Source organism: Medicago sativa, chromosome 4 (assembly GCF_051527215.1).
Source record: "Medicago sativa cultivar Bolivia chromosome 4, Bolivia_mono, whole genome shotgun sequence".
In the NCBI taxonomy this organism is placed as follows: domain Eukaryota; kingdom Viridiplantae; phylum Streptophyta; class Magnoliopsida; order Fabales; family Fabaceae; genus Medicago; species Medicago sativa.
The window spans coordinates 48,971,237-48,997,078 of NC_140752.1; the positions used below are offsets into that span (position 1 = coordinate 48,971,237).

General features: G+C 33.4%; 3 protein-coding genes across 3 annotated transcripts; all 3 read right to left on the bottom strand.

The window, feature by feature from the left end:
- Positions 1 to 840: 840 nt before the first annotated feature.
- On the bottom strand, positions 841 to 4,203 carry LOC146929514 (uncharacterized). Its single transcript, XM_085707344.1, has 3 exons — positions 3,974 to 4,203; positions 1,502 to 3,800; positions 841 to 1,125 (listed from the first exon to the last, which is right to left on the bottom strand). The coding sequence occupies exons 1-3, from the start codon at positions 4,201 to 4,203 to the stop codon at positions 841 to 843; spliced, it is 2,814 nt and encodes a 937-aa protein (XP_085563470.1).
- Positions 4,204 to 10,600: 6,397 nt separating this feature from the next.
- Positions 10,601 to 12,199, bottom strand: LOC146929515 (uncharacterized). The gene is made up of 4 exons (XM_085701405.1): positions 11,559 to 12,199; positions 11,367 to 11,470; positions 11,034 to 11,283; positions 10,601 to 10,901 (listed from the first exon to the last, which is right to left on the bottom strand). Exons 1-4 carry the CDS (start codon positions 12,191 to 12,193, stop codon positions 10,844 to 10,846), a joined length of 1,047 nt encoding a protein of 348 aa, XP_085557531.1. The 5' UTR covers positions 12,194 to 12,199; the 3' UTR covers positions 10,601 to 10,843.
- Positions 12,200 to 16,934: 4,735 nt separating this feature from the next.
- On the bottom strand, positions 16,935 to 18,017 carry LOC146929516 (uncharacterized). Its single transcript, XM_085707345.1, has one exon. It carries the CDS (start codon positions 18,015 to 18,017, stop codon positions 16,935 to 16,937), a length of 1,083 nt encoding a protein of 360 aa, XP_085563471.1.
- Positions 18,018 to 25,842: the final 7,825 nt, after the last annotated feature.

Here is a 25,842-nt window from a genome sequence, read left to right on the forward strand (position 1 = left end):
AACTGGACGTACTTATGGAGGTGGTCCACTTTTACCTGGAACTCTCCCGTGACTTGAGAAGCCACGAGTTGCGAGTCGGTAGAGATTTTCACCTTTCGAGCTCCCATGTCTTTGGCAGTTCGCAAGCCGGCTAAGAAGGCCTCATATTCTGCAGTGTTGTTGGTAATAGGAAAAGACAAAGCGAGGGAAATTTCGACAACGATACCTTTGTTGTCTTCGATGATTATTCCGGCTCCACTTCCCTTGGAGTTGGATGACCCATCTGCGAAGACGGTCCATTCCTCAGGGCTTTCCTCAGCCGGGAAAGTCATCTCGGCGAGAAAGTCGGCGAACACTTGTGCCTTCAGTGCCTTTCTGGATTCGTAATGAATGTCGAACTCGGATAGTTCGAGTGACCATTTCATCATCCGACCGGCTACGTCTGGGCGACCCAGGATTTGTCTGATGGGTTGGTGTCGTCCGGACTATCAACGTATGTGCTAGGAAGTACTGCCTCAACCTTCTGGCTGCGGTGAGGAGTGCGAGAGCCACCTTTTCAATCCTCTGGTACCTTGTTTTTGGTCCAACAATGCTTTGCTGGTGAAATATACCGGTTTCTGTCCCTCCGCCGTTTCTCTAATGAGGACGGCGCTTACCGCGTCAGAGGAAACCGAGAGGTATAGGTATAGTATTTCACCTTGATCTGGTCACGATAGCACTGGTGGCGTAGAGAGCATTTCTTTGAGGTGCTTCAAAGCGGTCTCGCACTCGTCCTCCATTCGAACTTCGTTTCTTTCCTCAAGAGCTTGAAGAAAGGAAGTGCGTGTTGAGCGGATTTAGCCACGAACCTTGAGAGGGCAATCAGCATACCGTTGAGCGTTTGGATGCATTTCTTGAGTGGGGTGTTGGAAGCTCAGTAAATGCGCGGCATTTATCTAGATTCGCTTCAATTCCTCTTTCTGTCAGATAGAAACCAAGGAACTTACCCGCTTGGACTCCAAAGGTGCATTTTTCTGGGTTGAGTCGCATGTTGTACTTCCGAGTTTGTTCGAACACTCTTTTGAGGTGGGCGGCATGATCCACCTCTTGTTGGGATTTTACGATCATGTCGTCCATGTAGACCTCGAGAATGTCACCAAGAAGTGTCTTGTCATAGACTTTGTTCATCATACGTTGATAAGTGGCCCCCGCATTTTGTAGACCGAAGGGCATTACGTTGTAGTAATAGTTCCCTGATTCGGTCATGAAGGCTGTTTTCGTTTTATCTTCTTCAGCCATGGGTATCTGATTGTACCCAGAATAGGCGTCCATGAAGGATAAAAGTTTATAGCCAGAGGAATTATCAACGAGTTTATCGATGTTAGGAAGAGGATATGCGTCTTTAGGGCAAAGCCCTATTAAGATCGGTATAGTCAACACACATACGCCATTTTCCATTAGATTTCTTGACAAGTACAACATTGGAAAGCCAGGTAGTGTATTTGGCCTCAGAAATAAAATTTGCCTCTAGGAGGTCTTTTACAGCTTTTTCCGCAGCCTCCGACTTTTCAGGAAACTGCTTTCTTCGCCGCTGGGCTACAGCGCTAACTCCAGGATCCACTGTCAGCTGGTGACAAGCGACGTTAGGGTCGATTTCGGGCATGTCGGCCGCACTCCATGCGAACAGGTCAGCGTTCTCTCTGAGGCAGGTGATCAGCTGGCTCTTGACAAGTTCGGGGAGATCCTTGCCGATCTTAAAGTTTTTCGAGGGGTCGCTTCCGAAAGGGACCAGCTCGAACTCACCGTCAGGAATAGGTCTAAGAAGTTTCGCATTGAGCGAATCCTTCTTTTCCCGTTTCTGTTCCTTTAGGTCTTCCTTGGTGAACCTGGGGTCAAGTTCGACCAAGTTGGCATCCATAATACTCGCAGCAGTTTTCCCTTTGTCCTCAGTAGGCCTGTTGGATTGGGAAACCAAGTTCTGGGTTTTGTTGGCTTGGAGGAAGCATCTTCTTGCAGCTTCGATGTCTCCGCTGAGAGAGGTGATGATGCCATCCTTTGCATGGTATTTCAACTTCAGATGAGCGGTTGAACATGCGGCCCCTAGCTGGGCGAGTCCAGTTCTCCCTATAATGCAATTATAGAGAGAGGGACAGTCGATCACCAAGAATGGGACCTTTATTGTTTTCTTGGTCTCCTTTTCGCCGAAAGATACCAGTAGCTCTACGTACCCCCATGGTTGAGTAGATGAGCCGTTGAAGCCGTAGAGTTCATCCCCAACGTAGGGAGAAAGGTTTTTCTCCGTTAGTTGGAGAGTTTTGAACAGGCTGGTGTACATGATGTCCCATGAGGCCCCTGTGTCTATCAGGACCCGTCGGACATCTGTGTTGGCCATCGATGCTCGCACGAGCAAAGGAATGGCGGAATTTGAAGCCCCACCAGGTAGTTCAGAGTCGTAGAACGCCAAAGGTGGCCTTCCTTCACGAAGGGAGGGGGCTATCGCATTGACGCTCATGAGCTCCTCGAATTTCTTCTTCATGCTGCCCATGGAGACGTTCAGCGTTCCTCCTGTGATGATGTTGGCAGTAGGGAACTGCTCACAGGTGCACGAATAGGGGGTGATTTCCACGTTGTCAGGGAAACCGCCGAGGTGCTCCACGGACATGGCAATGGTCCTTCCTGGCTCAGAACCGTCACCAACGAGTTCGACTACTTTCCTTTCTGCTTCAGGATTTTTCACGTACTGTTTGAGTCGGCCTCTCTGGATGAGGAGTTCATTGGCATCCTTCAGATGGATGCAGTCATCGGTGGTGTGTCCGTGACATTTATGGAAACGACAATATTTTATTTTGTCGATCCCTTTCCTCGCATGAGATGGAGCTTTAGGCGGCTTGATGCCGACTTCTGCTAGATCGGCTACAGCGATCTCATCGAGGATTTTCTCCCTTAACATGGCCAATAGAGTGTACTCGGAGAAGTGGCCACTGGGCCTCTTGCTTTCTCGAGCAGCTGTGCCTTCCTTCTTTTTCTCGTGGAAGGGTTTTTTGGAGGATTCAGCAGCAGGCTCCTCGTTCCTGACCTTGTTAAGGCTGTCTGCGTACAAGGCCTCTTCGCAGGCAATGTAGGTCTTGGCGATCGTTAGGAACTCGTTGAGAGTCCTTGGGCGATCTAAGAGGACAGCTTTCTTGACGTCTGTATCTTCGCGCAGACCTTTGGCGATGAGGTACAACTTCATTGTCTCGTTGGTACCTCTGACCTGGACGGCTTCTTTATTGAACCTCTCGATGTAGTCTCGAAGAGGTTTGCTTCTTCCTTGGACGATGGCTTCGAGAGAAGTCACCGTTTTTGTTTGCGTCCTTGACGTAGTGAAATGGGTGGTGAACTCGTTGCAAAGGTCGCTCCAAGAGTCGATGGAGTTTCTACTCAAGTTCTTGAACCACGTGACTGCTCCTCGTCTCAGTGTGGTGACGAAGAGCTTACATTTGACGGCGCCACGCACCGATCTGTAGGTGAGAACTGCTTCGATGTGCTCATCCGGATCGGTAGTCCCGTCGTATGAGTCCATTTGCGGCGGCTTTTCCAGTCCGCGAGGTATGGGAGCTTCCCGGATACGTCGTGTGAATGGACCGTAAGCGTTGCGGTCTGTTCGGGTATCGCGAGTGTCCCCTGAACTGGAAGGCGACCATGAACGCCCGTTGCGCCTGGGCGGAGATCTCCCGGGAGGGGTCCGACGTGGAGGGGATCTCCTCGACGAGGCCCGTCCTGGAGGAGATCTTCTGGGTGGAGACCGCCTTGGAGGAGATCTCCTAGGTGGAGACCGTCGGGGAGACCTCCTAGTTGACCTCCTGGTGTAGGATGGAGATCAGATGCTCACCGAATGTCGGGGGGATCTGGAACGTGACTGGCTGGGGTTCTCTCCTCGTCTATTACGTATTGGGGAGAGAAATCGCCTGGCTTGGACGGTTGGACGTGCTTGCTCCAGATCCATTAGTCGACGGTTCTGTTCCTCGATTAACACGTCTGTCGTTGAACCGTGCGGATCAGGTTACCGATGTGTACGCCGGTTGTTGCATCTTCTGGTGTCTCTGTAGGGCGGCTGGGACCCTGCAGAGGCCTTTGCTGGAGAGGAATTATTTGAGTTGGTTCCTCCTTGGGTGTATCCACAGGTGACGGTGAGTATGTCATGCCATCCCGTTGAGGAATGCGCACTTCACTCCGTAACTGGGATTTGGCACCGTTGGCAGCCATGATATTTTTATGGAAAGCTTTGGTTTTTAGGGGTAAAAACGGGGGAGCTTATATATTTCCCACAGACGGCGCCACTGATCGTACCTGATCAGAAGGTGACTGCCGGTGCTTTGAATGGGGTGGTTGTGACGGTGATGGAATACGTCAGAATGCTTCTTGGAGCGGATGGGGGGTGTGTACCTGCAGGCACTCCGACGCTCAAGTCAGTAGAGATCAGAGAGTGAGGGTTTAGAGGAAGAAAGAGTTCTACCTTGGGGACTGCATTGAGTCCCCTATTTATAGAGGTGGAGAGCTACAGAGCCGTTGAGGAGGCACACCTGGCTCTGGCGGTTACGAAATTGTGGGAAGTGTAACCGCCAGAGAGTTTATTGCGGGAACGTGCAGAATGTGCAAAGAGACGTTGGGGTTCGTTTGAGCCGGTCTCGTTTGCTTCGTGCACCCCCCTCGCGGAGAGAGGGTATGTTGCGAGCAATAATGCCAAACGTGGAGTTTGGGCTTTGAAAGATATTGAGCCTAAGTTAATGGGCCAAGTATCCTTTTGGCCGGTCCAGAACAATATATATATAAAAAAAAAAAGTACGCTATCATAGTTTGTATAAGCAATTATAAATCAACGAAGTCAAATAATTCTTAAAATTAGTCGTAAACAATTTGAATCATAACCGCTTATAACCATCAAAGTCAAATATATAATCCATAAAATTAATCGACTTTGATTAGTTGTAACATGAAAGAAAAAGAAAAAAAAAATAAACAGGTTAATTCTGAATTTTGATGCAGAGGGTTGAAAGAGGTTGAGAAAAACTAAACAATGCGGGAACGAACTATTAACTGTGAGAACCCTACTTATTAATATTTAATATAGTGCTAACAAATATTTTTCTAAAATATTTTGAGTCCTAATCTTTTTTTAGAGGATTTAAAGTTCAATCTTTAACATTTTTTTTTTATTTTGGTATAATTATTAAGATTATTTTTTGGTCACGTTTGTTACTAATCTTTTTTTTTGGAGTTTAAAGTCCAATCTTTAACATTATTATTTTTTGCTCACGTTTTATACTAATATTTTTTTTAGAGGATTTAAAGTCCAATCTTTAACATTATTTTTTGGGCACGTTTGTTACTAATCTTTTTTTTAGAGGATTTAAAGTCTAATTTTTAATAGTATTTTTTGCTCATGTTTGTTAGTGATCTTTTTTTTATAGGATTTAAAGTCCAATCTTTAACATTATTTTTTGCTCATTTTTGTTACTAATCTTTTTTTTAGAGGATTTAAAGTCCAATTTTTAACAATGTTTTTTGCTCACGTTTGTTACTGGTCTTTTTTTTTAGAGGATTTAAAGTCCAATCTTTAACATTATTTTTTGGTCACGTTTGTTACTAATTTTTTTTTTTAGAGGATTTAAAGTCTAATCTTTAACATTATTTTTTGCTCACGTTTGTTACTAATTTTTCTTTTTTAAGGATTTAAATTTCAATCTTTACCATTATTTTTAACTCACGTTTGTTACAATTGATCAAAGGTTAAAGAAGAATAACTTATATTAATAAAATAATAAGGAAATATTGTTTTTTGTGGAAGGGATATGAAAATACTTGGCAACCTTTATCGGTTGTATTGAGGGGAACAACACAGATGTACGACATAAAATCGGCTGATAAAAAAGTAACATGAGTTTTTATTTTATGCTACTCCCTCTGTTCCTTTTTAAGTGTCGTTTTAAAATTTTAACACAAAAATAGCGAAGTGTATTTTTGCACACTTTTTTCCTATTATACCCTTATTTTAATCCACTAATAATTTCCTATTTTTTTGCACACACTTTATCTTCCCAATAAATTTAATATGTAACAAACAATTGTTAGTTACTACTCTCTTTTTCCAACAAATTTCGAATTTTTTGTGCGTTTTATCTTTCTCTCATAACAAACAATTTCCAATTTTCTAAATATTGTGCATATTTCTTGAAATTTTTAACAAGTACTCCCTCCGTTCCTTTTTAAGTGTCTTTTTAGGGTGAATTTTTTGTTCCTATTTAACTGTTTTTTTGGTAATTTAAGGGTATGATTTGTCAATTAAACCCTTTGTCAATTACTTTTTTTTTTTCAATAAAACTAGCAACCAACCCGTGCTAAGCACGGGGACTGTGCTCCGTACAGGCTGATCCTTAAATTGCGATTTATGCGTCAAAACGCATTTACAATATTATTTACATTGAGAAATAAGAAAAAAATTAATTATAAAGATGAAGATAATAATAAAAATATTGAAATAGTTGTTATTAAATATTATAATGTGAATAAAAATATTGAAATAGTTGTTATTAAATATTATAAAGTGGTAGACCAAAAATATGTGAAAATATTATAAATAATAAAATCACAATAATGATAGGGGGGATGTTAATAAGCCTGTGATTTTTATATATCATTGAAAAATATTTATAATTTTTTTAGCATTTTTTTATTTCTATATGAGTTCATAACCAATAAATATGTATATCGTGCAAGATTCTTATATCAAATTATAATTACTATATTATAATTACTCCAACTATTATTTAGAATATATAATTAGGCATGGCAATGGGGCGGGTGGGAACAAATTTTAGCTTCCCCGTCCCCATAACCTACTACCATATACTTACCCGCTACCCTACCCAAACCCAGCACATAAGAAATCGAATTTCATCCTTGTCTCCGACAGGTTCGGATATCCCCGTCTCATCCTTGCAATTGATTTTTTTTTATAATAAAATAGAAGTATTTTTCTGCCTCATACGCAATGTTGCAATGCATTATCCTGCAAAGAAATGACAATGATAGATCATGGCTATGGTGATGGGGAATAGGGAGAACTCTGATAAGTGAGTGTCATCTGATAGACCGAGACTCTGATTGTGTGGCTGAAATGATTTTCAACATTCGGGAAGAGTTTGAGTATGGGTTCGAGGAGGGTATACCTATATCCCCGTTGCTCATCCCATACCCGTGTTTTAAAATCGGGGAAAACTCAAACCGAGTCAAAGCAGGAAAAATCCCATTAAATTGAGTTTGGTTCAGATGGGTATGAGTTTTTTTGTCATGCCTATATACAATACATAAAAATAAAATCAATTTAACTAATTAATATGTGACTGATTGTTGTCCCGTGTACAACAATATTAGTTAGCGTCTAATTAATTAGAGAATAATGTTTGTCTTGTGTTTTTTTTATAGTCATTATTTGTAAGGATATAATGATTAATAATGAATGACGATTAAAAATAGTAATTTTATAATATGACATTAAGATAAACCAAAAAGCGTATGAAAATCATTTATATAAAAGAAGTAATCTTGAAGATGTGTAGTTTTATGTAAAGTAGTTGTATTTCTCATAATAAATACTAACCCGGTGTATAATTTTCCCTAAAAAAAACCCGTGTATAATTTATAAACGAGAAAGATTTTGTAACTCTCCGAAATTATGTTATTTGTGATCATTCAATTGGATATAATTGAATAAATTTAGATGTAAGAATATGTATCACTGAGAAATAGTCTTATGCTTTTTTTGTCAAAAAAAGTCCTATGCTTTTTTCTTTTTTATTTACTTTTTTCCCGTGTTTTTTTAAGTATCAGTACAAAATGTATTTATTAATGTTTTTTTATTAGAAACACACGATGAGATAAAATAACATGTACGCCATATAGTTTATTTTTAGTAAATGTAAATTAAATATATGATAAATTTGTTACGAATTAAAAAAACGACATTCAATAATTTATAGATTTTTTTATCATAATAAAAACCACCTCTTTATAAAAAAACAATTCAGGACCCGTTTTGTTACAAATTAAAATAAAAGTGATTTTTGATATCTATTAATTAAGAGAATTTATAAAAACAAATAACGATCTATTTTGTTTGGTTATTGTAATTAAAATCACATGTTTTAAATAATTTAATTTGTTTGGATACAACTCTAAAAAATGGATTTTTTGTTCCAAAATTACATCAACTTTAAAAATTATAGAAAGATTAACTTTAATAATTAGAGAAAGATAATAGTTTGTAAATTGTTTTTAACTCTTTAGATATTTAGAAGTTGAATTATAGAAAAATTTATTTTGATTGGGATTAAGATTAAGTTTGTTTGTTCATTTAAAAAAGATTAAGTTAAAGTGTTTTATCAAGTGTGTTTGTTTTAATTTGTTTTTAAGAGAGAAAATATAAAGGGAGGTTGAAGCAAAAGACACAAAAGGATATAATTTTGATGAAGACTCAAAAAATTAAAAAGGGGTAAGATTGTATTTATGGTACACATTAAGTTTCATAATTAGAGAATAGATAATTAGAAAATAAAAGATTAAGTTTGTTTGTTATTTAAAAAAAGATTAAGTTAGTGTGTTTTATCGAATGCATTTGTTTTAATTTGTTTTTTAAAAGAGAAAAAACAGAGGGAGGTTGAAACAAAAGACACAAAAGGATATAATTTTGATGACGTGTCAAAAAATTAAAAAGGGGTAAGATTGTATTTTTGGTAGACATTTAGTTTTATAATTAGAGAATAGATTAATTAATGCTACTCCCTCCGTTCCTTTTTAAGTGTTGTTTTAGGGTGAATTTTTTGTTCCTATTTAACTGTCGTTTTGATATTTTAAGGGTACGATTTGTCAATTATACCCTTTGTCAATTATTTATATCTTTTTCTTTGTTTGGTTACTCTTATCTTTTTTTAATAAAACTAATTAATGCTATATATTTGAAAAAGTAAAGTTTATTTTTTTAAATAAAGTTTATTTTTTTAAAAAACAAAATTTGTTTCTTGTTATCTTCAGATTTAAACAAAATTTTGTTACATATAATAATGATTTTATTAAAAGTTAAAATTATATAAATAAGATGAATACTCATTGTTAAAAATTTCAAGTGCAAAGTAAAAGAACAATTTGAGAGAAATAAAAACTCCATGCATGTTTAAAAAGAAGAAAGAATGGAAGACTCATTGGAACTGCTGATGGAAGGTGAAGAGGGAGAAGTAGTTGAAGACTCGTTTGACAAGATACAAGAACAAAAACAAGATGACAATGAAGAAGAAGAAGTTTCATCAAGAGTACTAATGGATATTGACTTAAATTAATTAAAGAGATGTGCACAATATTTAGAAAATCGACAATTGTTTGTTATGAGAGAGAGTGTGCAAACAAAAAAGAAATGTTGGAGAAAAAGATAGTAAGTAACAAATGTTTATTACGATCTTAAAAAAAAAATGTTTGTTACGAGAAAAATATAACATATTAAATTTATTGGAAAAATAAAGTGTGTGCCAAAAAATAGAGATATATTGGTGGATTAAATAGAGGGTATAATAGGAAGAAAACGTGCAAAAATTCACTTTGCTATTTTCGTGGAAATTTTCAAAAACGACACTTAAAAAGAAACGGAGGGAGTATCTATTTGGAAAACTAAAGTTTGTTTTTTTTAAAACAAAGTTTGTTTGTTTTTTTAAAACAAAATTTGTTTCTTGTTATCTTCAAATTTAAACAAATTTTTGTTCCAAACAAGGGTTCCAAGAAGAGTTAAGATTCTATAATTAAGATGAATAACAATTGTTAAAAAATTTAAGTGTGACTCTAGCGATGTTTGAAGTCATAGTTGAAGCCTTAACTTTAATTAAAGGAGTTGGAAGAAAGTTAATTTTTTCTTCAACTTTTCATTAATGTGAAGTTGGAATAATTTTTATATTGATTTAAAATAATTAAAAAGATGTGCACAATATTTAGAAAATTGACAATTGGTTGTTATGAGAGAGAGAGAGAGAGAGAGAGAGAGAGTGCACAAAAAAAGAGGAATTTAATGGAGAAAAAGATAATAACTGACAATTGCTTGTTACGTGAAAAAGATAACAAATTCACGTGTTATTTTATAATTGGCTAAGTAAGAACAATTCATATGAAATTGTGCGTAAGTTTTCTCCTTAAATTAAATTTATTCTTATCTATTTGTTACATGTGTTATTTGTATTTAAAATTAAAATTAAAAATTAATGGTATTTTTGGAAAGAAAATTTCAACCCAAAAGTGTGCTGAAAAGGTAATTTTCTTTATATATAATATAGATATACGGATTGAGTATATTTGCCATTCAAAAGGAAAAAAAAAATCGTAGGCTAATCCAAAGAGTGTAATCACACAAACATGGAAACGCTGACACATTATTAATAGTTTGAAAAAAATATATAATTCAATACATGTCCGATATCGAGACACGCTTAATCCAAAGTGTGTATGTGCTGCTATTGTATATCAAAGATAAAATTATATGTGTGTTCGGGTAAGGGATGCACACTAGTAAACAATTATTTTCAACAAAAATAAAATAAAATACACACTAGTAAACAACACAGCTCAATTCGTATGACAGGAGCTAAAATTTACTAAAATAAACATTCTATGACAGGTGCTGAAACGGATTGAGTATATTTGCCATTCAAAAGGAAAAAAAATTCGTAGGACTAGAGAATTACACTTAAAATGATGCTTTGCAGTTCACTCAACATTTTCGTAGGACAAATATTCGTAGGACTAGGCAATAAAATGTTGTCAAAGATAAAATATTGCCTAATCCAAAGTGTGTATGTACTGCTCTATAAGGTTATCCGATCAGGCCAGAATTGTCTGTTATGAATTCAAGGTCAAAGATGGTAACAACCCTGAAAATAAAATAAAATAAAATAAGTAAGGAAACCAAATTCACGAGTAAAGAAACAACTTCCTTTTTCTGGGAAATAAAGCATCCACATTCCAGAAATCTCAATCTTAATATACAGACAAGGCAAACTCACTTGTGTTTTAGGTTTAAAGACACGGAGAAGCGAGTGAGTTTAAAAACCGAGCCAGTCTGCAGCGGCTTTTGGGCTGCGAAATCCTTTGAGAGGAATGCAATAGTGGTATAAAAACCATCGGACATCCAAATAAAGTTGGTAGACACCTCGGTAGCTTGAAGAATGGGCTTAAACTCTTGATCAACACAAGAGAAATCACAAAAGAAATCGGGGCTCAAAATTTTCTCTACGCCCCCTAATGTAAGAGTACCTGCAGATAGAGAGCAAAAGTTTAAACATAAAACTTGAGGAATGGAAGTAAATATATAAGATGGGAAGGGAAATAAAACAAACCATTCAGTTTAGCCGCCGCTTCTTGTGAGAGGGGTAGTTGGATGGGTTGTCCGATACGATCACATTTGTTGACTATGACATCAAGGTCAGAGATGTAGACGATCCTGTTTATAATAAAAAATCAAATGGGCAATTCAACAATTTTGGTGAAATAAAATCCAATTCAACTATGTTCAATAATAAGAAACTCACTTGTGCGTGTTGTTGTTTATTCGGGTAATGTTGTAGTCAATGAGTTTAACAACCGAGCCATTATGCAGCTGATACATGTCTAGTAGGAAATCACCCTCGAGAAGTCCAACATCATAGTGCGTACCATCAGACAGGTGAATAAAGTTGGTGGTTGTTATTTCGATGACTTGCAGAATAGGCTCAAATTGTTGTTCTTCATCACCAGATACGACAGAGAAATTGTCGCTAAACATAGTCTCCATGGCCCGTTGCGTAAGATTCACTTCGATAGAGGAAGAATCATACTTGGGTTGTATCGGGATGGGTATTCCTATCGGATCACATTCTTCGACTATAACCTCAATTTCATAGATGATAATACGCTTACAGTCCAACTCCATTGGTTCATCGACTGAGAATTCGTTGAGTTTAATAATGGAGCCTATCTTCAACTTTTCCGAAATGACCAAATCGCCATTCAATACAGCAGGATTAAAATACGTACCATCGGACAAACAAACACCGACGCTTATAAGATCGGTATCAATAATTTGCAGCACCGGCTTAAATTTCTCTGTATCACCGTAACGGAAACGGAAACGGAAACGGTCGCTGCAAATTCTCTCTATCGCTCCATCCGTCAGCTCCACACCCATTGTTATTGTTTGGGACATTTTACCTTGTACCCTACAATTATACCTTCACCCATATAATTTATTTAAAAATCCAATTTTACCCCTTTTGCCAAAATTTCCAGATTCCGAGTTCACCCCACATAGCATTTTAATATATTTTGTTTTTTGGGAAACTTTAATATACATTTCTGGTTAGCTATTTAAGTTTGGAAAACTCATTGACATTTCCCATTTTTTTTAGCAAAAGCAAAAAACCTACCTAATCACTCCCATCTAATCTTGGCCCATCTCACCCAAATCTTAGAAAAAGGTTTCATGTGCCACCATCAATTCTCTTGACTTTTTGTATTTGTTTCAAAAGAATCAAAGATTTGGGTGTTATGATAGTAAATCCAGATTATGAGTAATCCAACGAAAGCCATGCATGAATGAAAGAATTTTGTGGTTTTAGATTATGAGTAATCCAACGAAAGCCATGCATGAATGAAAGAATTTTGTGGTTTTTTGTTATTTTCCAGATTTTGGGTTTGGCATGCTTCTCAATCTTTCTTGCAATTCCCAATTCACTTATCTCCTCTTTTAATTTGATTGTATTTATTTTAATTAAATTTACTTTTAATCCAACAATGTGTAGAGAAGGGTTGCAAGAATTGATGCATGTTAAAGAAAAATCAAATCCTGTTATAAAATATAGATTAATGAAGAGAAAGAGAGAAAAGTGAGAGAAGTTGTATTATTTTCTCTTCTTTGTTTCTATTACAAAGTACCCTATTTATAGGGAAAATAGAAGAGCATGGTAAGTATAGTGGGTGGACATCCACTATAATATATTTATAACACTCCCCCTTGGATGTCCACCGAAGATATGTCTCATTAAAACCTTACTAGAATAAAAACCCAGTGGAAAAAAAATTCTAGTGAAAGAAAAAGAGTACAATATCCTTTTAAGTGTGAACTGCCTCATTAAAAACCTTACCAGGAAAACCCAATGGGATAAAACCTAGGTGAAGGAAAAAAGAGTGCAGAATACATTTATTTCTCCCCCTCATGAAGACAAATATCTCTTAGACGACGAAGACCAACTTTTAGTACAAGTTTCTCAAAAACTTTACTTGGGAGTGACTTTGTAAAAACATCTGCAAGATTATCACACGAACGAATTTGTTGAATGTTGACCTCACCATTCTTTTGAAGATCATGAGTGAAAAAGAATTTTGGAGAAATATGTTTTGTTCGGTCTCCTTTAATGTATCCTTCTTTCAACTGAGCGATGCATGCTGTATTATCTTCGTAAATTATTGTTGCATCCATTCTTCCAGAGGATAAACCACAATTCTTTTGGATGTGCTTAATCATGGATCTTAACCAAACACATTCTCTACTTGCCTCATGTAATGCTAAAAGTTCCGCATGATTTGATGATGTTGCTGTTATTGTCTGTTTCACAGATCTCCATGAAATTGCTGTATCTCCACTTGTAAACAAATAACCTGTTTGTGATCTACCATGGTGAGGATCTGACAAATAACCTGCATCTGCATAACCAATTAATTCTAGTTTGGGTACTTTAGGATAAAACAATCCCATATCCATTGTACCTCGAAGGTAACGAAGTACATGCTTAATCCCATTCCAATGTCTTTGTGTAGGTGAAGAACTATATCTTGCTAATAGATTGACAGAAAATGATATATCGGGACGTGTATTATTAGCAAGATACATCAATGCACCTATTGCACTGAGATATGGTACTTCAGGACCAAGTATTTCTTCATCTTCTTCTTGAGGTCTGAAAGGATCTTTCTTTACATCCAGTGATCTAACAATCATTGGAGTAGATAATGGATGAGATTTTTCCATGTAAAATCGCTTTAACACTCTTGTTGTGTAAGCTTCTTGATGCACAAGAATCCCGCCATTTAGGTACTCAATTTGTAATCCAAGACAAAACTTTGTCTTTCCTAAGTCTTTCATCTCGAATTCTTTCTTTAAGCAATCTATGGCTTTTGGAAGCTCTTCAGGAGTTCCGATAATGTTTATGTCATCAACATAGACAGCAATTATAGCAAATTCTTTTCCAGATCTTTTCATAAAAATACATGGACAAATGGAATCATTTTTATATCCTTCCTTCAGCAAATATTCACTGAGGCGATTGTACCACATGCGTCCTGATTGTTTTAGCCCATAGAGAGACTTATATAATTTTATGGAGTAGTCATCCCTAGATCCTGAATTATTTGTTTCAGGCAAATTAAATCCTTCAGGGAGTTTCATGTAAATGTCACTGTCAAGTGAGCCATACAAGTAGGCTGTAATAACATCCAACATGTGCAAATTGAGCCCTTCATGAGCTATAAGGCTCATTAAGTATCTAAAAGTAGTTGCATCAACTACAGGTGAGTATGTCTCATCAAAATCAATTCCGGGTCTTTGGGAAAACCCTTGAGCAACAAGTCTTGCTTTGTATCTTGCAATTTCACCATTCTCATTGCGTTTTCGGACAAACACTCATTTATATCCAACTGGCTTCACATCTTTAGGTGTTCGGACAACATGTCCAAAAACTTTTCTCTTATTAAGAGAATTTAATTCTGCTTCAATTGCATCTTTCCATTTTGGCCAATTTTTGCCTTGTCTACATTCCTTAATAGACCTTGGTTCTTGATCATCATTATCATTTATCACATTTAACGCTATATGATATGCAAAAGCATCATCAAGGTTGACTTCATCTCGGTTCCATTGTATTCCATTGGTGACATAATTTATTGAGATCTCTTGATTTTCAGGTATTTCAGATATCTGATTAGGTTCTTCTGGAACTGAAATATTGATTATGTTAGAAGACTCTTTTAGAGTTTCTATATCCTCTTTTGGGTCATCTTCCCTTTTTGCTCCTTTTCTTGCTCGAGGATTTTTATCTTTGGAACCGATTGGTCTACCACGCTTCAAGCGTGGTTCAGACTCATTTGCAATTTTAGATTGTCCAACAGGGACATCCATTTTTATTGGAGCATTAGCAGCTGGTATATGTGATTTAGTCACACTTTTTGGATCAGTGAATGCATTTGGTAATTGATTTGATAAACTTTGCAAATGAATTATCTTTTGAACTTCGAGTTCACATTGTTTAGTTCGAGAATCAAGATGAGATAATGAAGATTCATTCCAACTGATCTCCCTTTTTAGCTGCATTTTCTCTCCCCCTAATATTGGGAAATTTGATTCATCAAAATGACAATCAGCAAATCGAGCTGTAAATAAATCTCCTGTTGTTGGTTCGAGATACTTTATAATGGATGAAGATTCATATCCAACATATATTCCCAACCTTCGTTGAGGACCCATCTTAGTGCGTTGTGGTGAAGGAATTGGAACATACACCGCACATCCAAAAATTCTTAGATGGGAAATATTAGGTTCTCGACCAAGAACCATTTCTAAAGGGGAGGAGTTATGATAACTTGTTGGCCTGATGCGAATCAAAGATGCAGCATGCAAAATTGCATGTCCCCAAGTGGAAATGGGTAATTTGCATCTCATGAGAAGTGGTCTTGCAATTAACTGTATACGCTTGATAAATGATTCCGCAAGTCCATTTTGTGTATGAACATGTGCTACAGGATGTTCAATGTCAATTCCAATGGACATACAATATTCATTAAATGATTGAGATGAGAACTCAGCGGCATTATCAAGTCGTATTTTCTTGACAGGATAATCAGGGAAATGAGCTCTTATTCGAATTAGTTGAGCTAGCAATCTCGCAAACGCCTGGTTGCGAGTTGATAATAAACAAACATGTGACCATCTAGTTGATGCATCAATTAAAACCATAAAGTATCTAAATGGTCCACATGGTGGGTGTATTGGCCCACAAATATCACCATGTATTCGCTCTAAAAAATTTAGAGATTCACTTCCAACTTTTGTTGGTGATGGCCTGATTATCAATTTCCCTTGTGAACAAGAGGTACATGAGAATTTATTAGATTGAAGAATCTCCTGGTTCTTCAATTGATGACCACAAGAATTATCAATTATTTTTCGCATCATTATATACCCGGGATGTCCCAACCGGTCATGCCAAGCAACAAATTTATTATGATTTGTAATCTTCTGGTTTACAATCACATGTGCTTCAATTGCACTTATATAAGTGTAGTACAAACCAGAGGAAAAGGAAGGTAACTTTTCCACTACACTTATTTTATCCAAATGATGTCTCGTTATATAAAGATATTCAATATTTCCTTCATTTCTTGTTTCAATATGATATCCATTTAGACGAATATCCTTGAAACTTAATAAATTCCTATGAGACTTGGGAGAATATAATGCATTCTCAATGTTTAAATTTGTTCCTCCACACAATATTACATTAGCTCTTCCGGAGCCTTCAATTATTTTTGAACTTCCAGATATGGTACTAACACCGGTTTGTTGCTTTAGAAAAGAAGAGAAATATTTTTTATCCTTGAAAATTGTATGAGTTGTTCCACTATCAGCGAGACACATATCTCCATTATTGGGGTTAATGTTAATACTCATTCTATCTAAAAATGAACAAATAAGAGATAAGTATGAATATAAGAATTACTATAAAAACATTTATTATTATCAGATAAAACATAACATAAAATAAATAGATACAACATAAGACTGTAAAACTTTTATTATCATTAGATAAAAACATATCATACAACACTTTTATTATAAGAAAATAAAAGGTACTCTTAAACATTTTATAGGTGGGGTTCTATTCCTGGATATTTTCATCTCTAATGAGATGGTCAATCTTTTCATCAGGATCAACAAAGAAATCAGCAGCATCTAAGTGGGTACTTTCCATATTACCATAATCATCTTCATCATTTTCGCATGCAAAGTGCGTTTCAGCCCTTTTATCCTTATTTTGAAGTGATTGTTGGTAAAGATCAACAAGATGTTTTGGCGTACGACAGGTACGACTCCAATGACCTTTTCCTCCACAACGATAGCAAATACTCTCATTACTTTTGCTGCTTTGACCAATATCATTCTTTACAACATTTTTCATCTTCTGGTGAGAAAATGTGTTTTTGTTTTGGTGAGAGTATGTGTTCTTGTAATCTCCATTGTGATTACGATTAAAACCAAAACCACGTCCCCTTCCATAACCACGACCACGTCCACGTCCACGTCCACGACCATGACCACGGCCACGAACACGATTTTGTCCATAGTGATCATGTGTTGCTACATTCACTTCTGGGAATGGAGCACTACCAGTGGGACGAGCCGAGTGATTTTTCATCAAAAGCTCGTTATTTTGTTCTGCCACAAGCAGGCATGATATTAAGTCACAATACCTTTTAAAACCCTTTTGACGGTATTGTTGCTGCAGGATTACATTAGATGCATGAAAAATGGAGAATGTTTTTTCTAACATCTGCGCATCAGTCACCTTTTCTCCACACAGTGTTAATAGAGAAGTAATCTTAAATACAGCCGAGTTATATTCGATTACAGACTTAAAGTCCTGTAAACGCAAATATAACCATTCATTACGAGCATTAGGAAGGATGACAGTTTTCTGATGGTCAAACCTTTCTTTTAAATTGTCCCAAAGATCTTTTGGATCTTCTATGGTAAGGTATTCATTTTTTAGATCCTTATGAAGGTGGTGACGAAGGAATATCATGGCCTTAGCCTTTTGTTGTTCAGTTGTTTTGTTTCCTTCTTTAATTGTATCTCCATGCCCTTCGGCATTTAAATGAATTTTGGCATCTAGAGCCCAAGCCAGATAATTATTTCCAGAAATATTAAGAGCCTCAAAATCAAGTTTTGCAAGGTTCGACATGATTCAATCTATAATACAGAAGAGCATAATCATCATTAAATATACACACATATATATATATATTATGACGAAAAAAAACCATTTTATTTAATAGCAATGATTACAAAACATGATAATATAATATTTTAATCTAATCCTCCACGAAAATAAAAAGTAATAATACAAGCAAAGACTAATAATGGTAAAACGAAAATTATAGCTAATAGTATAAAATCTTCTCCTAATTCTTCAATATGAGTGAAAAAGAAGAAGAACACAATAACCACAAATAGAGTGATGCATAGAAAAAGGATTTTAGCCATTTTGTAAGTATGGGTAAATATTTTGAGATGTAAAAAAATATGAATGAAGGTGAGGTATTTATAGAGTGAATTTTATAAAAATGACCGTTATTGTTACCGTTAAATCACCGTTCATGACCGTTGAAATTACTGTTCATGACCGTTGAAATCACTGTTCATGACCGTTGATTTCACTGTTCATGACTGTTGAAATCACTATTCATAACCGTTGAATAATGAGAAAAATATTTTAAGCGTTAAATATCATCTAAGTTAGGACATGATTTTTCAAATGGTCTGCAATACCATTTTTTTATTCCAGTCAAATGCTAAAAAAAAAAAACTTCACGCGGACAAAAGAAAAGAAGTAACACATGAGTTTTTCAATAAGGAAAATTGCAACATCACATGGTGCATGCTCCAGTCAAAAAGAAAATTGCAACAAACAATTGTCAAGTTTTCTATATAGTGCATTAAATGCATGGCTTAGTTTTTCCTTTGAAATAGTTCAGCTATGTATAGATTGTTGCAGAGAACACACATAGCTTGCGGTGGAGCAGTTTGAAAACATGACATAAAATATAATTTTCACACATTAAGGACATGACTTTGGTATGAAAGGATCGCATAACTTTGGTTAGTATCACTACTCAAAATTATCTTTCGTGATAATATAGTATATATGGGGTTTTAGACCTCCATTAAATATAAAAGTTAGTATCACTACTCGAAATTATCTTTCGTGATAATATAGTATATATGGGGTTTTAGACCACCACTTTAAATAATAATATCCATACTTATTATAGATCACTTGACGAGTTGCCAGTTTTCTATAATAAGAAGTAAAGTAATAATAACAATAATAGCCACTCTAGTTATAAATCACTTGACGAATTGCCAGTTTTCTATAACCGGGGCAGATAATAATAATATTAAGATGATAAAGATAAATGATATACATAGCAATATTAAGTAGTGATATTAAAGTGATGAGTATAGGTATCATACGTAGCAGTAGTGTAAACTCCCGGTTAGAAACAATCGTGCTGATAACGTGTTATAAAATATAGATTAATGAAGAGAAAGAGAGAAAAGTGAGAGAAGTTGTATTATTTTCTCTTCTTCTGTTTCTATTACAAAGTACCCTATTTATAGGGAAAATAGAAGAGCATGGTAAGTATAGTGGGTGGACATCCACTATAATATATTTATAACAAATCCAAAGTTTTGAATAAAGAAAGGTTCTTACTGTTTGCTGTGCTAAAAGGTGGGGGTGAACACTTGTGCTTTTCCAGAAAAAAAAGGGTAAATTTGGTACTTTAAGTTAATTGTTGGGGTGAAGGTATAAATGTAGGGGTGTAGGGTATAACTTCCTATTGTTTGTTATGCTTTTCGAAACGTCCAAAGGCATATAAATAGTTTCAAAGTTGGGCTTTTCTTCCACAAATAATTCTCTTTACGGCAATATTTTAGAATTTCTTTTTAGACCCCCCCTCCTCATAATTCTCTTTTTACCCCTATTCTATACATCTTGATTTCTTTTTTGATGCAGAAGAATTTTTATTTCTCTTGATTAATGCAAATCACAATATTTCTTTTAATTTTTTTTACTTTTGGATTATCTAATTCTTTGAATGCGAAGAACCATAAGTCTCGAAAATTTTGTTGAACCAATTCCTAAGATTGAAAGGTTGTTTCATCAAAGAAAAAGAGATTCACGCAATAACCAAATGGCCGCAAATTGTACTCTCAAAGAGTATGCAGCACCTTCTACGGCAGAATGTAACACCCCTTTTTCCAAACATGTAAAATAATACATAAAAATCAGAGTATTCAACTTAAACAGGATGTCACACTTCCTTAAAAGATAAATAGAGTAAAATTACTATTTATTTAAACACCTTTTATCAATAATTCAAATTACATCGCAGCGGAAAAACATTTCATTATTCAACAAAATGACACTTCGGCCTCAACATAAACAACTTCTTAAAAATTTCATTTCAATGGTTCATCAACATAATTCATAGTAATCACACTTCTTAAAAATAAATCACACTTTTTACTCCCTACGAAATTTTTCGTTAGTGTTTTTAGTCCCTGTTAAATTAAAATTTGTTTAATTATGCTTAAAATTTTAAATTTTTTAATGATTTTTTACATACTTATTTAAAACATTATAAAATGTCCCGCCGCAATAAGTTAGCTCAAAATTTTATTTTTAGGTCCAAATTTTCGTTAGTTTTATCTTGAATTTTTGCCGTTTTAAAAAAATTATATTTAATTCATTACATGCTAAAAAAATTCTAATTTTTTATAAAAGAGATTATTATAATGTTCTTAACATGTCTGTTAAAAATCATTTAAAATTATAAAAGTTTAAGTATAATTAAACAAGTTTTAATTTAACAGGGACCAACACATACTTCTAGTTCTTGTAAAATTAAAATTTGCTTAATTGAGCTTAAACTTTTAAATTTTTAACATATTTTTTACATACTTATTTAGAACATGATACAAAGTTCTTCCGCAAAAAAGTAACTCAAAATTTTATTATTAGGTCCAAATTTTCATTAATATAATCTTGAAATTTTGGCTTTTAGAAAAATTCATATTTAATTTATTACATGATAAAAAACTAAAATTTTTTATAAAAGAGTGTCTTACGATGTTATGAACATGTATGTAAAAAATCTTTCAAAAATTTAGAAGTTTTATTTAGAACATGATACAAAGTTCTTCCGCAAAAAAGTAACTCAAAATTTTATTATTAGGTCCAAATTTTCATTAATATAATCTTGAAATTTTGGCTTTTAGAAAAATTCATATTTAATTTATTACATGATAAAAAACTAAAATTTTTTATAAAAGAGTGTCTTACGATGTTATGAACATGTATGTAAAAAATCTTTCAAAAATTTAGAAGTTTAAGCATAATTAAACAAATTTTAATTTAACAGGGACTAAAAACACTAACAAATTTTTTTGTAGGGACTAAAAAGTTTGATTTGTTTTTATAGGGACTAAAAACAAAACTGCAGATATTTATAGGGAACAAAAACTTAATTAACCCTAAAGAAAATAACACGTGTTTGGCTCTTTTGGGATGATTTTTTTTCTTTACAAATTTACCCTCAACTTTCAATACAAATAGTACATACAACAAATAGATAAAAGTAAATTCAAATATTGTGTAACAAACACGATATGAATAAATATATGTCAAATTTTTTTCCTTATCATTTAAAAAATGTAACAAACTAGATGAGTATATCTATACTTACCTTTTAGTTTTTATTATCCCAATTATACTTTTAAACAATTTTTTTTATAATAAAGATTGTTTTTTTTATAATAAAGATTGTTGTTGGTGTATTAAAAAAAAATAAGCAATTAGATTTTTTTTTGTTATATTGTTGAAAACACTATATTTTTTAATTTTAATCAAAATTAAAATTTCATAAAAAAAAACGCCGTTCATAATTTTCAAACGTTACCCGCAATGAAAATCGATCATAATAATAATAAGGGTTAATTAAGTAAATGGTCCCTGTAAATATTCAGAATTTTGTTTTTAGTCCCGATAAAATAAAATCACACTTTTTAGTCCCTATAAAATTTTCCATCAGCATTTTTAATCTTTATAAAAAAATTTCATCAACATTTTTAGTCCCTGTCAAAAATTTCCATCAACATTTTGGTCCTTAAAATGCTTAAGGAAAATCTCACCGGGACTAAAAAGTGTGATTTTATTTTGTAGGAACTTTTTTTTTTTTTTGATTTTATTTTGTAGGAACTAAATACAAAACAGTAAATATTTATAGGGACTAAAAACTTAATTAACCCTAATAATAATAATAATAACAAAAAATTGTTCAAAAAAAAATAATAATAACAAAAAGAAAATTGTTGTTGACACATTGCATAAGGCTGTGGCACACATATAAAATACGTTTTTGCCCCCTCGGCAGTTAACTGCCGAATTATGAAACCGGCTGCAGTTAACTACCGAGGAAAACTTCGGCAGTTAACTACTGAGGAAAATTGAAAACTTCGGCAGTTAACTGCCGAGGAATCCCCAAACCCTTTTTTTTTTTTTTTACAAAAACCATTAATTCTTTTTATTCTTTAAACTTAAATTTTCCTTAATTAAATTTAATTCTTTAATCCTTTTAAGGAATTAAACATAATTCTTTTCATGATTTCATTCATGTGATTTTGTTGCCACATAATTCTTTTCATGATTTCATTCATGTGATTTTGTTGCCATAAATGAAGAAATATGAATTTTGTTGCCATTAAATACACGATTCTTTTTATAAAGTTGTTGATTTCATTCATACGATTTTGTTGCCATAAATAAAAAATATGAGATCATAGAATTACTACATATTCAATCACGTTTATTAATTAAAAAAATATTTTTTTTGAAGAATAGAAAAGTGGTTTTATTTGTACAAAAAAAAGGTATTATTGATAGAATAATTACAAATATAATTATTTGAAAGAGAGATGAATAATATCTGAAATATTATAATTTGTGAACAACAAAAAAATATCTTAAATATTATAATTAATCTATACTATATATAAAGAAAACTACCCCTTTCAGCACACTTTTGGGTTGGAATTTTCTTTCCAAAAATACTCTTAATTTTAAATACAAATGACCAATTATAAAATAACACGTGGATTAATAGTCAATGTCACTAATCGTCATCGTTAACCTTCTTTTACCACCGTTAACCACAAATCAAACTCACAAAAAGTTTAAAAATTATATTTGCATTATTTATGTCTCTTCTCATGAATTCAAATCGATCCAGAATTCATCATAGTAGATCTCATCACCTCTAAAAAATTAGAAAGTTCCAAGGCTCAAGAACTTGATTAATACTTCTGAAGCACCAATGAATGGAATATCTTTAAGGTCCACTTCATGAATTGAATATCTTTCTGTTATATCCTTCGAGCAATTTACTTTCCGCCAACATTACAATTCAAGCTTTGTTTTTACTTTTTGGCTTAAGTGCAATTTTGCCCCCCCTATTTTGATTGAATCGGAATTTTACCCCCCCTATTTTAAAACTCGGAATTTTACCCCCCCAATTTAATGTTTTTCGGAATTTTACCCCCCTATTTTAAAACTCAGAATTTTACCCCCCCAAATTTAATGTTTTTCGAAATTTTAGCCCCTCTACCACATTATCTTATTATCCACCTAATTAATTATTTAAATTAAATAATTTTTAATTACAAAAAATAAATAACTTTTAAAACAAAATCGAAAAACACTTTAAAAAATACCTTAAAATGCAGAAAAAAATTCTAAAAAATACTATAAAATAAAGATAAAATGTAGGAATTACCAAAAATAAATAACTTTTTAAAAAAATCGAAAAAACTTTAAAAAATACCTTGAAATGCAGAAAAAATACTAGAAAATAAAGATAAAATGATGGAAATAAACCAGAATAAACGAAAAAATCCAATAAAAATACATGGAAAATTCCATTAAAAATACATGGCTAATATTTGGATGATCAATTATTAGGTGTATTATTGCACTCGTATATTTGGCTAATGATCATCCAAATATTTACAGGTGCATTATGTTTTTTTTCATGTATTTTTAATGGGATTTTTTTTTCTTCCGTTTATACTGTTTTTCCATGTATTTTTAATGGATTTTTTTTTGTTTATTCTGGTTTATTTCCTACATTTTATGTTTATTTTCTAGTATTTTTTTTGCATTTTAAGGTATTTTTTTAAAAAAAATCTATTTTTATAAAAAGATATTTATTTTTTGTAATTCCTACATTTTATCTTTATTTTCTAGTTTTTTTCTGCATTTTAAGGTATTTTTTAAAGTTTTTTCCATTTTTTTTAAAAAGTTATTTATTTTTTGTAATTAAAAATTATTTAATTTAAATAATTAATTAGGTGGATAATAAGATAATGTGGTGGAGGGGGTAAAATTCCGAAAAACATTAAATTGGGGGGGTAAAATTTTGAGTTTTAAAATAGGGGGGGTAAAATTCCGAAAAACATTAAATTGGGGGGGTAAAATTCCGAGTTTTAAAATAGGGGGGGTAAAATTCCGATTCAGTCAAAATAGGGGGGGCAAAATTGCACTTAAGCCTTACTTTTTTTTTAGAAGAATGAATGAATCAGAGTTTGAGAAAATCAAAGGTGAACAATAATCACTTATGCAAAAAAAACAATCCAAAGTTTATGTTTTTTCCTGCTTTATTTCTCACAACTCTATGAGTTTTTTTAATTATTTTTTAAATAAAAATAATAGCCGATGAGGATTGGACTATAAATCTTCTAAAAAAAGATTAGTAACAAACGTGAGCAAAAAACATTGTTAAAGATTGGACTTTAAATCCTTTAAAAAAAGTTTAGTAACAAACGTGAACAAAATATTAGGATTCAAAATCTTGTAAAAAAAGATTTGTTAGCACTATATTAAATGGACTATAAATCCTCTAAAAAAAGATTAGTAACAAACGTGAGCAAAAAATATTGTTTAAGATTGGACTTTAAATCCTCTAAAAAAAAGATTAGTAACAAACATGAGCAAAAAATAACGTTAAAGATTAGACTTGCAAAAAATAACGTTAAAGATTAGACTTTAAATCCAATAAAAGATTAGTAACAAACGTGAGCAAAAAAAAATATTAGTAACAAACATCAGCAAAAAATAATGTTAAAAATTGGAATTTAAATCCTCAAATAAAAATATTAGTAACAAACGTGAGCAAAATATGTTGAGTTCATAAATAATTGGTATATGCCTTGACAATATTTTGTTTATAAATCAAATATCAGTAATTTTCATTAACATTTTAAAATTTAAATCAAAATTATACAAATAAACATAATAAAATAATCACATGCGTTAGCGTAGTAGAAAGAGCGGACAGACGGGCACGATAGTGCCCGTCTTTCCGCTAGTTATTAATAATTACAAATATAATTATTCTATCATTTGTAACGTTTTTTGTTGTTGAATTTTTTTTATTGAATTATCATTTTAGGTCCATTGACTACCGAATATTATTCATCTCTCATATTTCTTCATTTATGGCAACAAAATCACATGAATGAAATCATAAAAAAAATTGTGTTTAATTCCTTAAAAGGATTAAAGAATTAAATTTAATTAAGGAAAATTTAGGTTTAAAGAATCAAAAAAATTAATGGTTTTTGTAAAAAAAAAAAAAAGGTTTGAGGATTCCTCGGCAGTTAACTGCCGAAGTTTTCAATTTCCCTCGGTAGTTAACTGCCGAAGTTTTCCTCGATAGTTAACTGCAGCCGGTTTCATAATTCGGCAGTTAACTGCCGACGGAACAAAAACGTATTTTACATGTGTGCCTGCCTTATGCAATGTGTCAACAGCAATTTTCTAACAAAAACTAACAATAGTAGTGAAACACGGACTAACATACACGCGTCAATGAATGTGGTAGTTAGTAGCAGTCATAGTTGAAAGAGAAACATCAGTAAATAAGTATAGTTCTCATAAGTTTAGATCC

What these genes read in the sequence shown, in the direction of transcription:
- LOC146929514 (XM_085707344.1), bottom strand. Translation starts at nt 4,203, where the DNA reads ATGGCTGCCAACGGTGCCAAATCCCAGTTACGGAGTGAAGTGCGCATT. An exon ending in CGCACGGTTCAACGACAGAC is followed by an intron (nt 3,801 to 3,973) that starts GTGTTAATCGAG and finishes ATCCTACACCAG; the next exon opens with GAGGTCAACTAGGAGGTCTC. An exon ending in CGGAGGCTGCGGAAAAAGCT is followed by an intron (nt 1,126 to 1,501) that starts GTAAAAGACCTC and finishes GTCTATGACAAG; the next exon opens with ACACTTCTTGGTGACATTCT.
- LOC146929516 (XM_085707345.1), bottom strand. Translation starts at nt 18,017, where the DNA reads ATGTCGAACCTTGCAAAACTTGATTTTGAGGCTCTTAATATTTCTGGA.
- LOC146929515 (XM_085701405.1), bottom strand. Translation starts at nt 12,193, where the DNA reads ATGGGTGTGGAGCTGACGGATGGAGCGATAGAGAGAATTTGCAGCGAC. An exon ending in ATAAACAACAACACGCACAA is followed by an intron (nt 11,471 to 11,558) that starts GTGAGTTTCTTA and finishes TATTATAAACAG; the next exon opens with GATCGTCTACATCTCTGACC. An exon ending in AGCGGCGGCTAAACTGAATG is followed by an intron (nt 11,284 to 11,366) that starts GTTTGTTTTATT and finishes CTCTATCTGCAG; the next exon opens with GTACTCTTACATTAGGGGGC.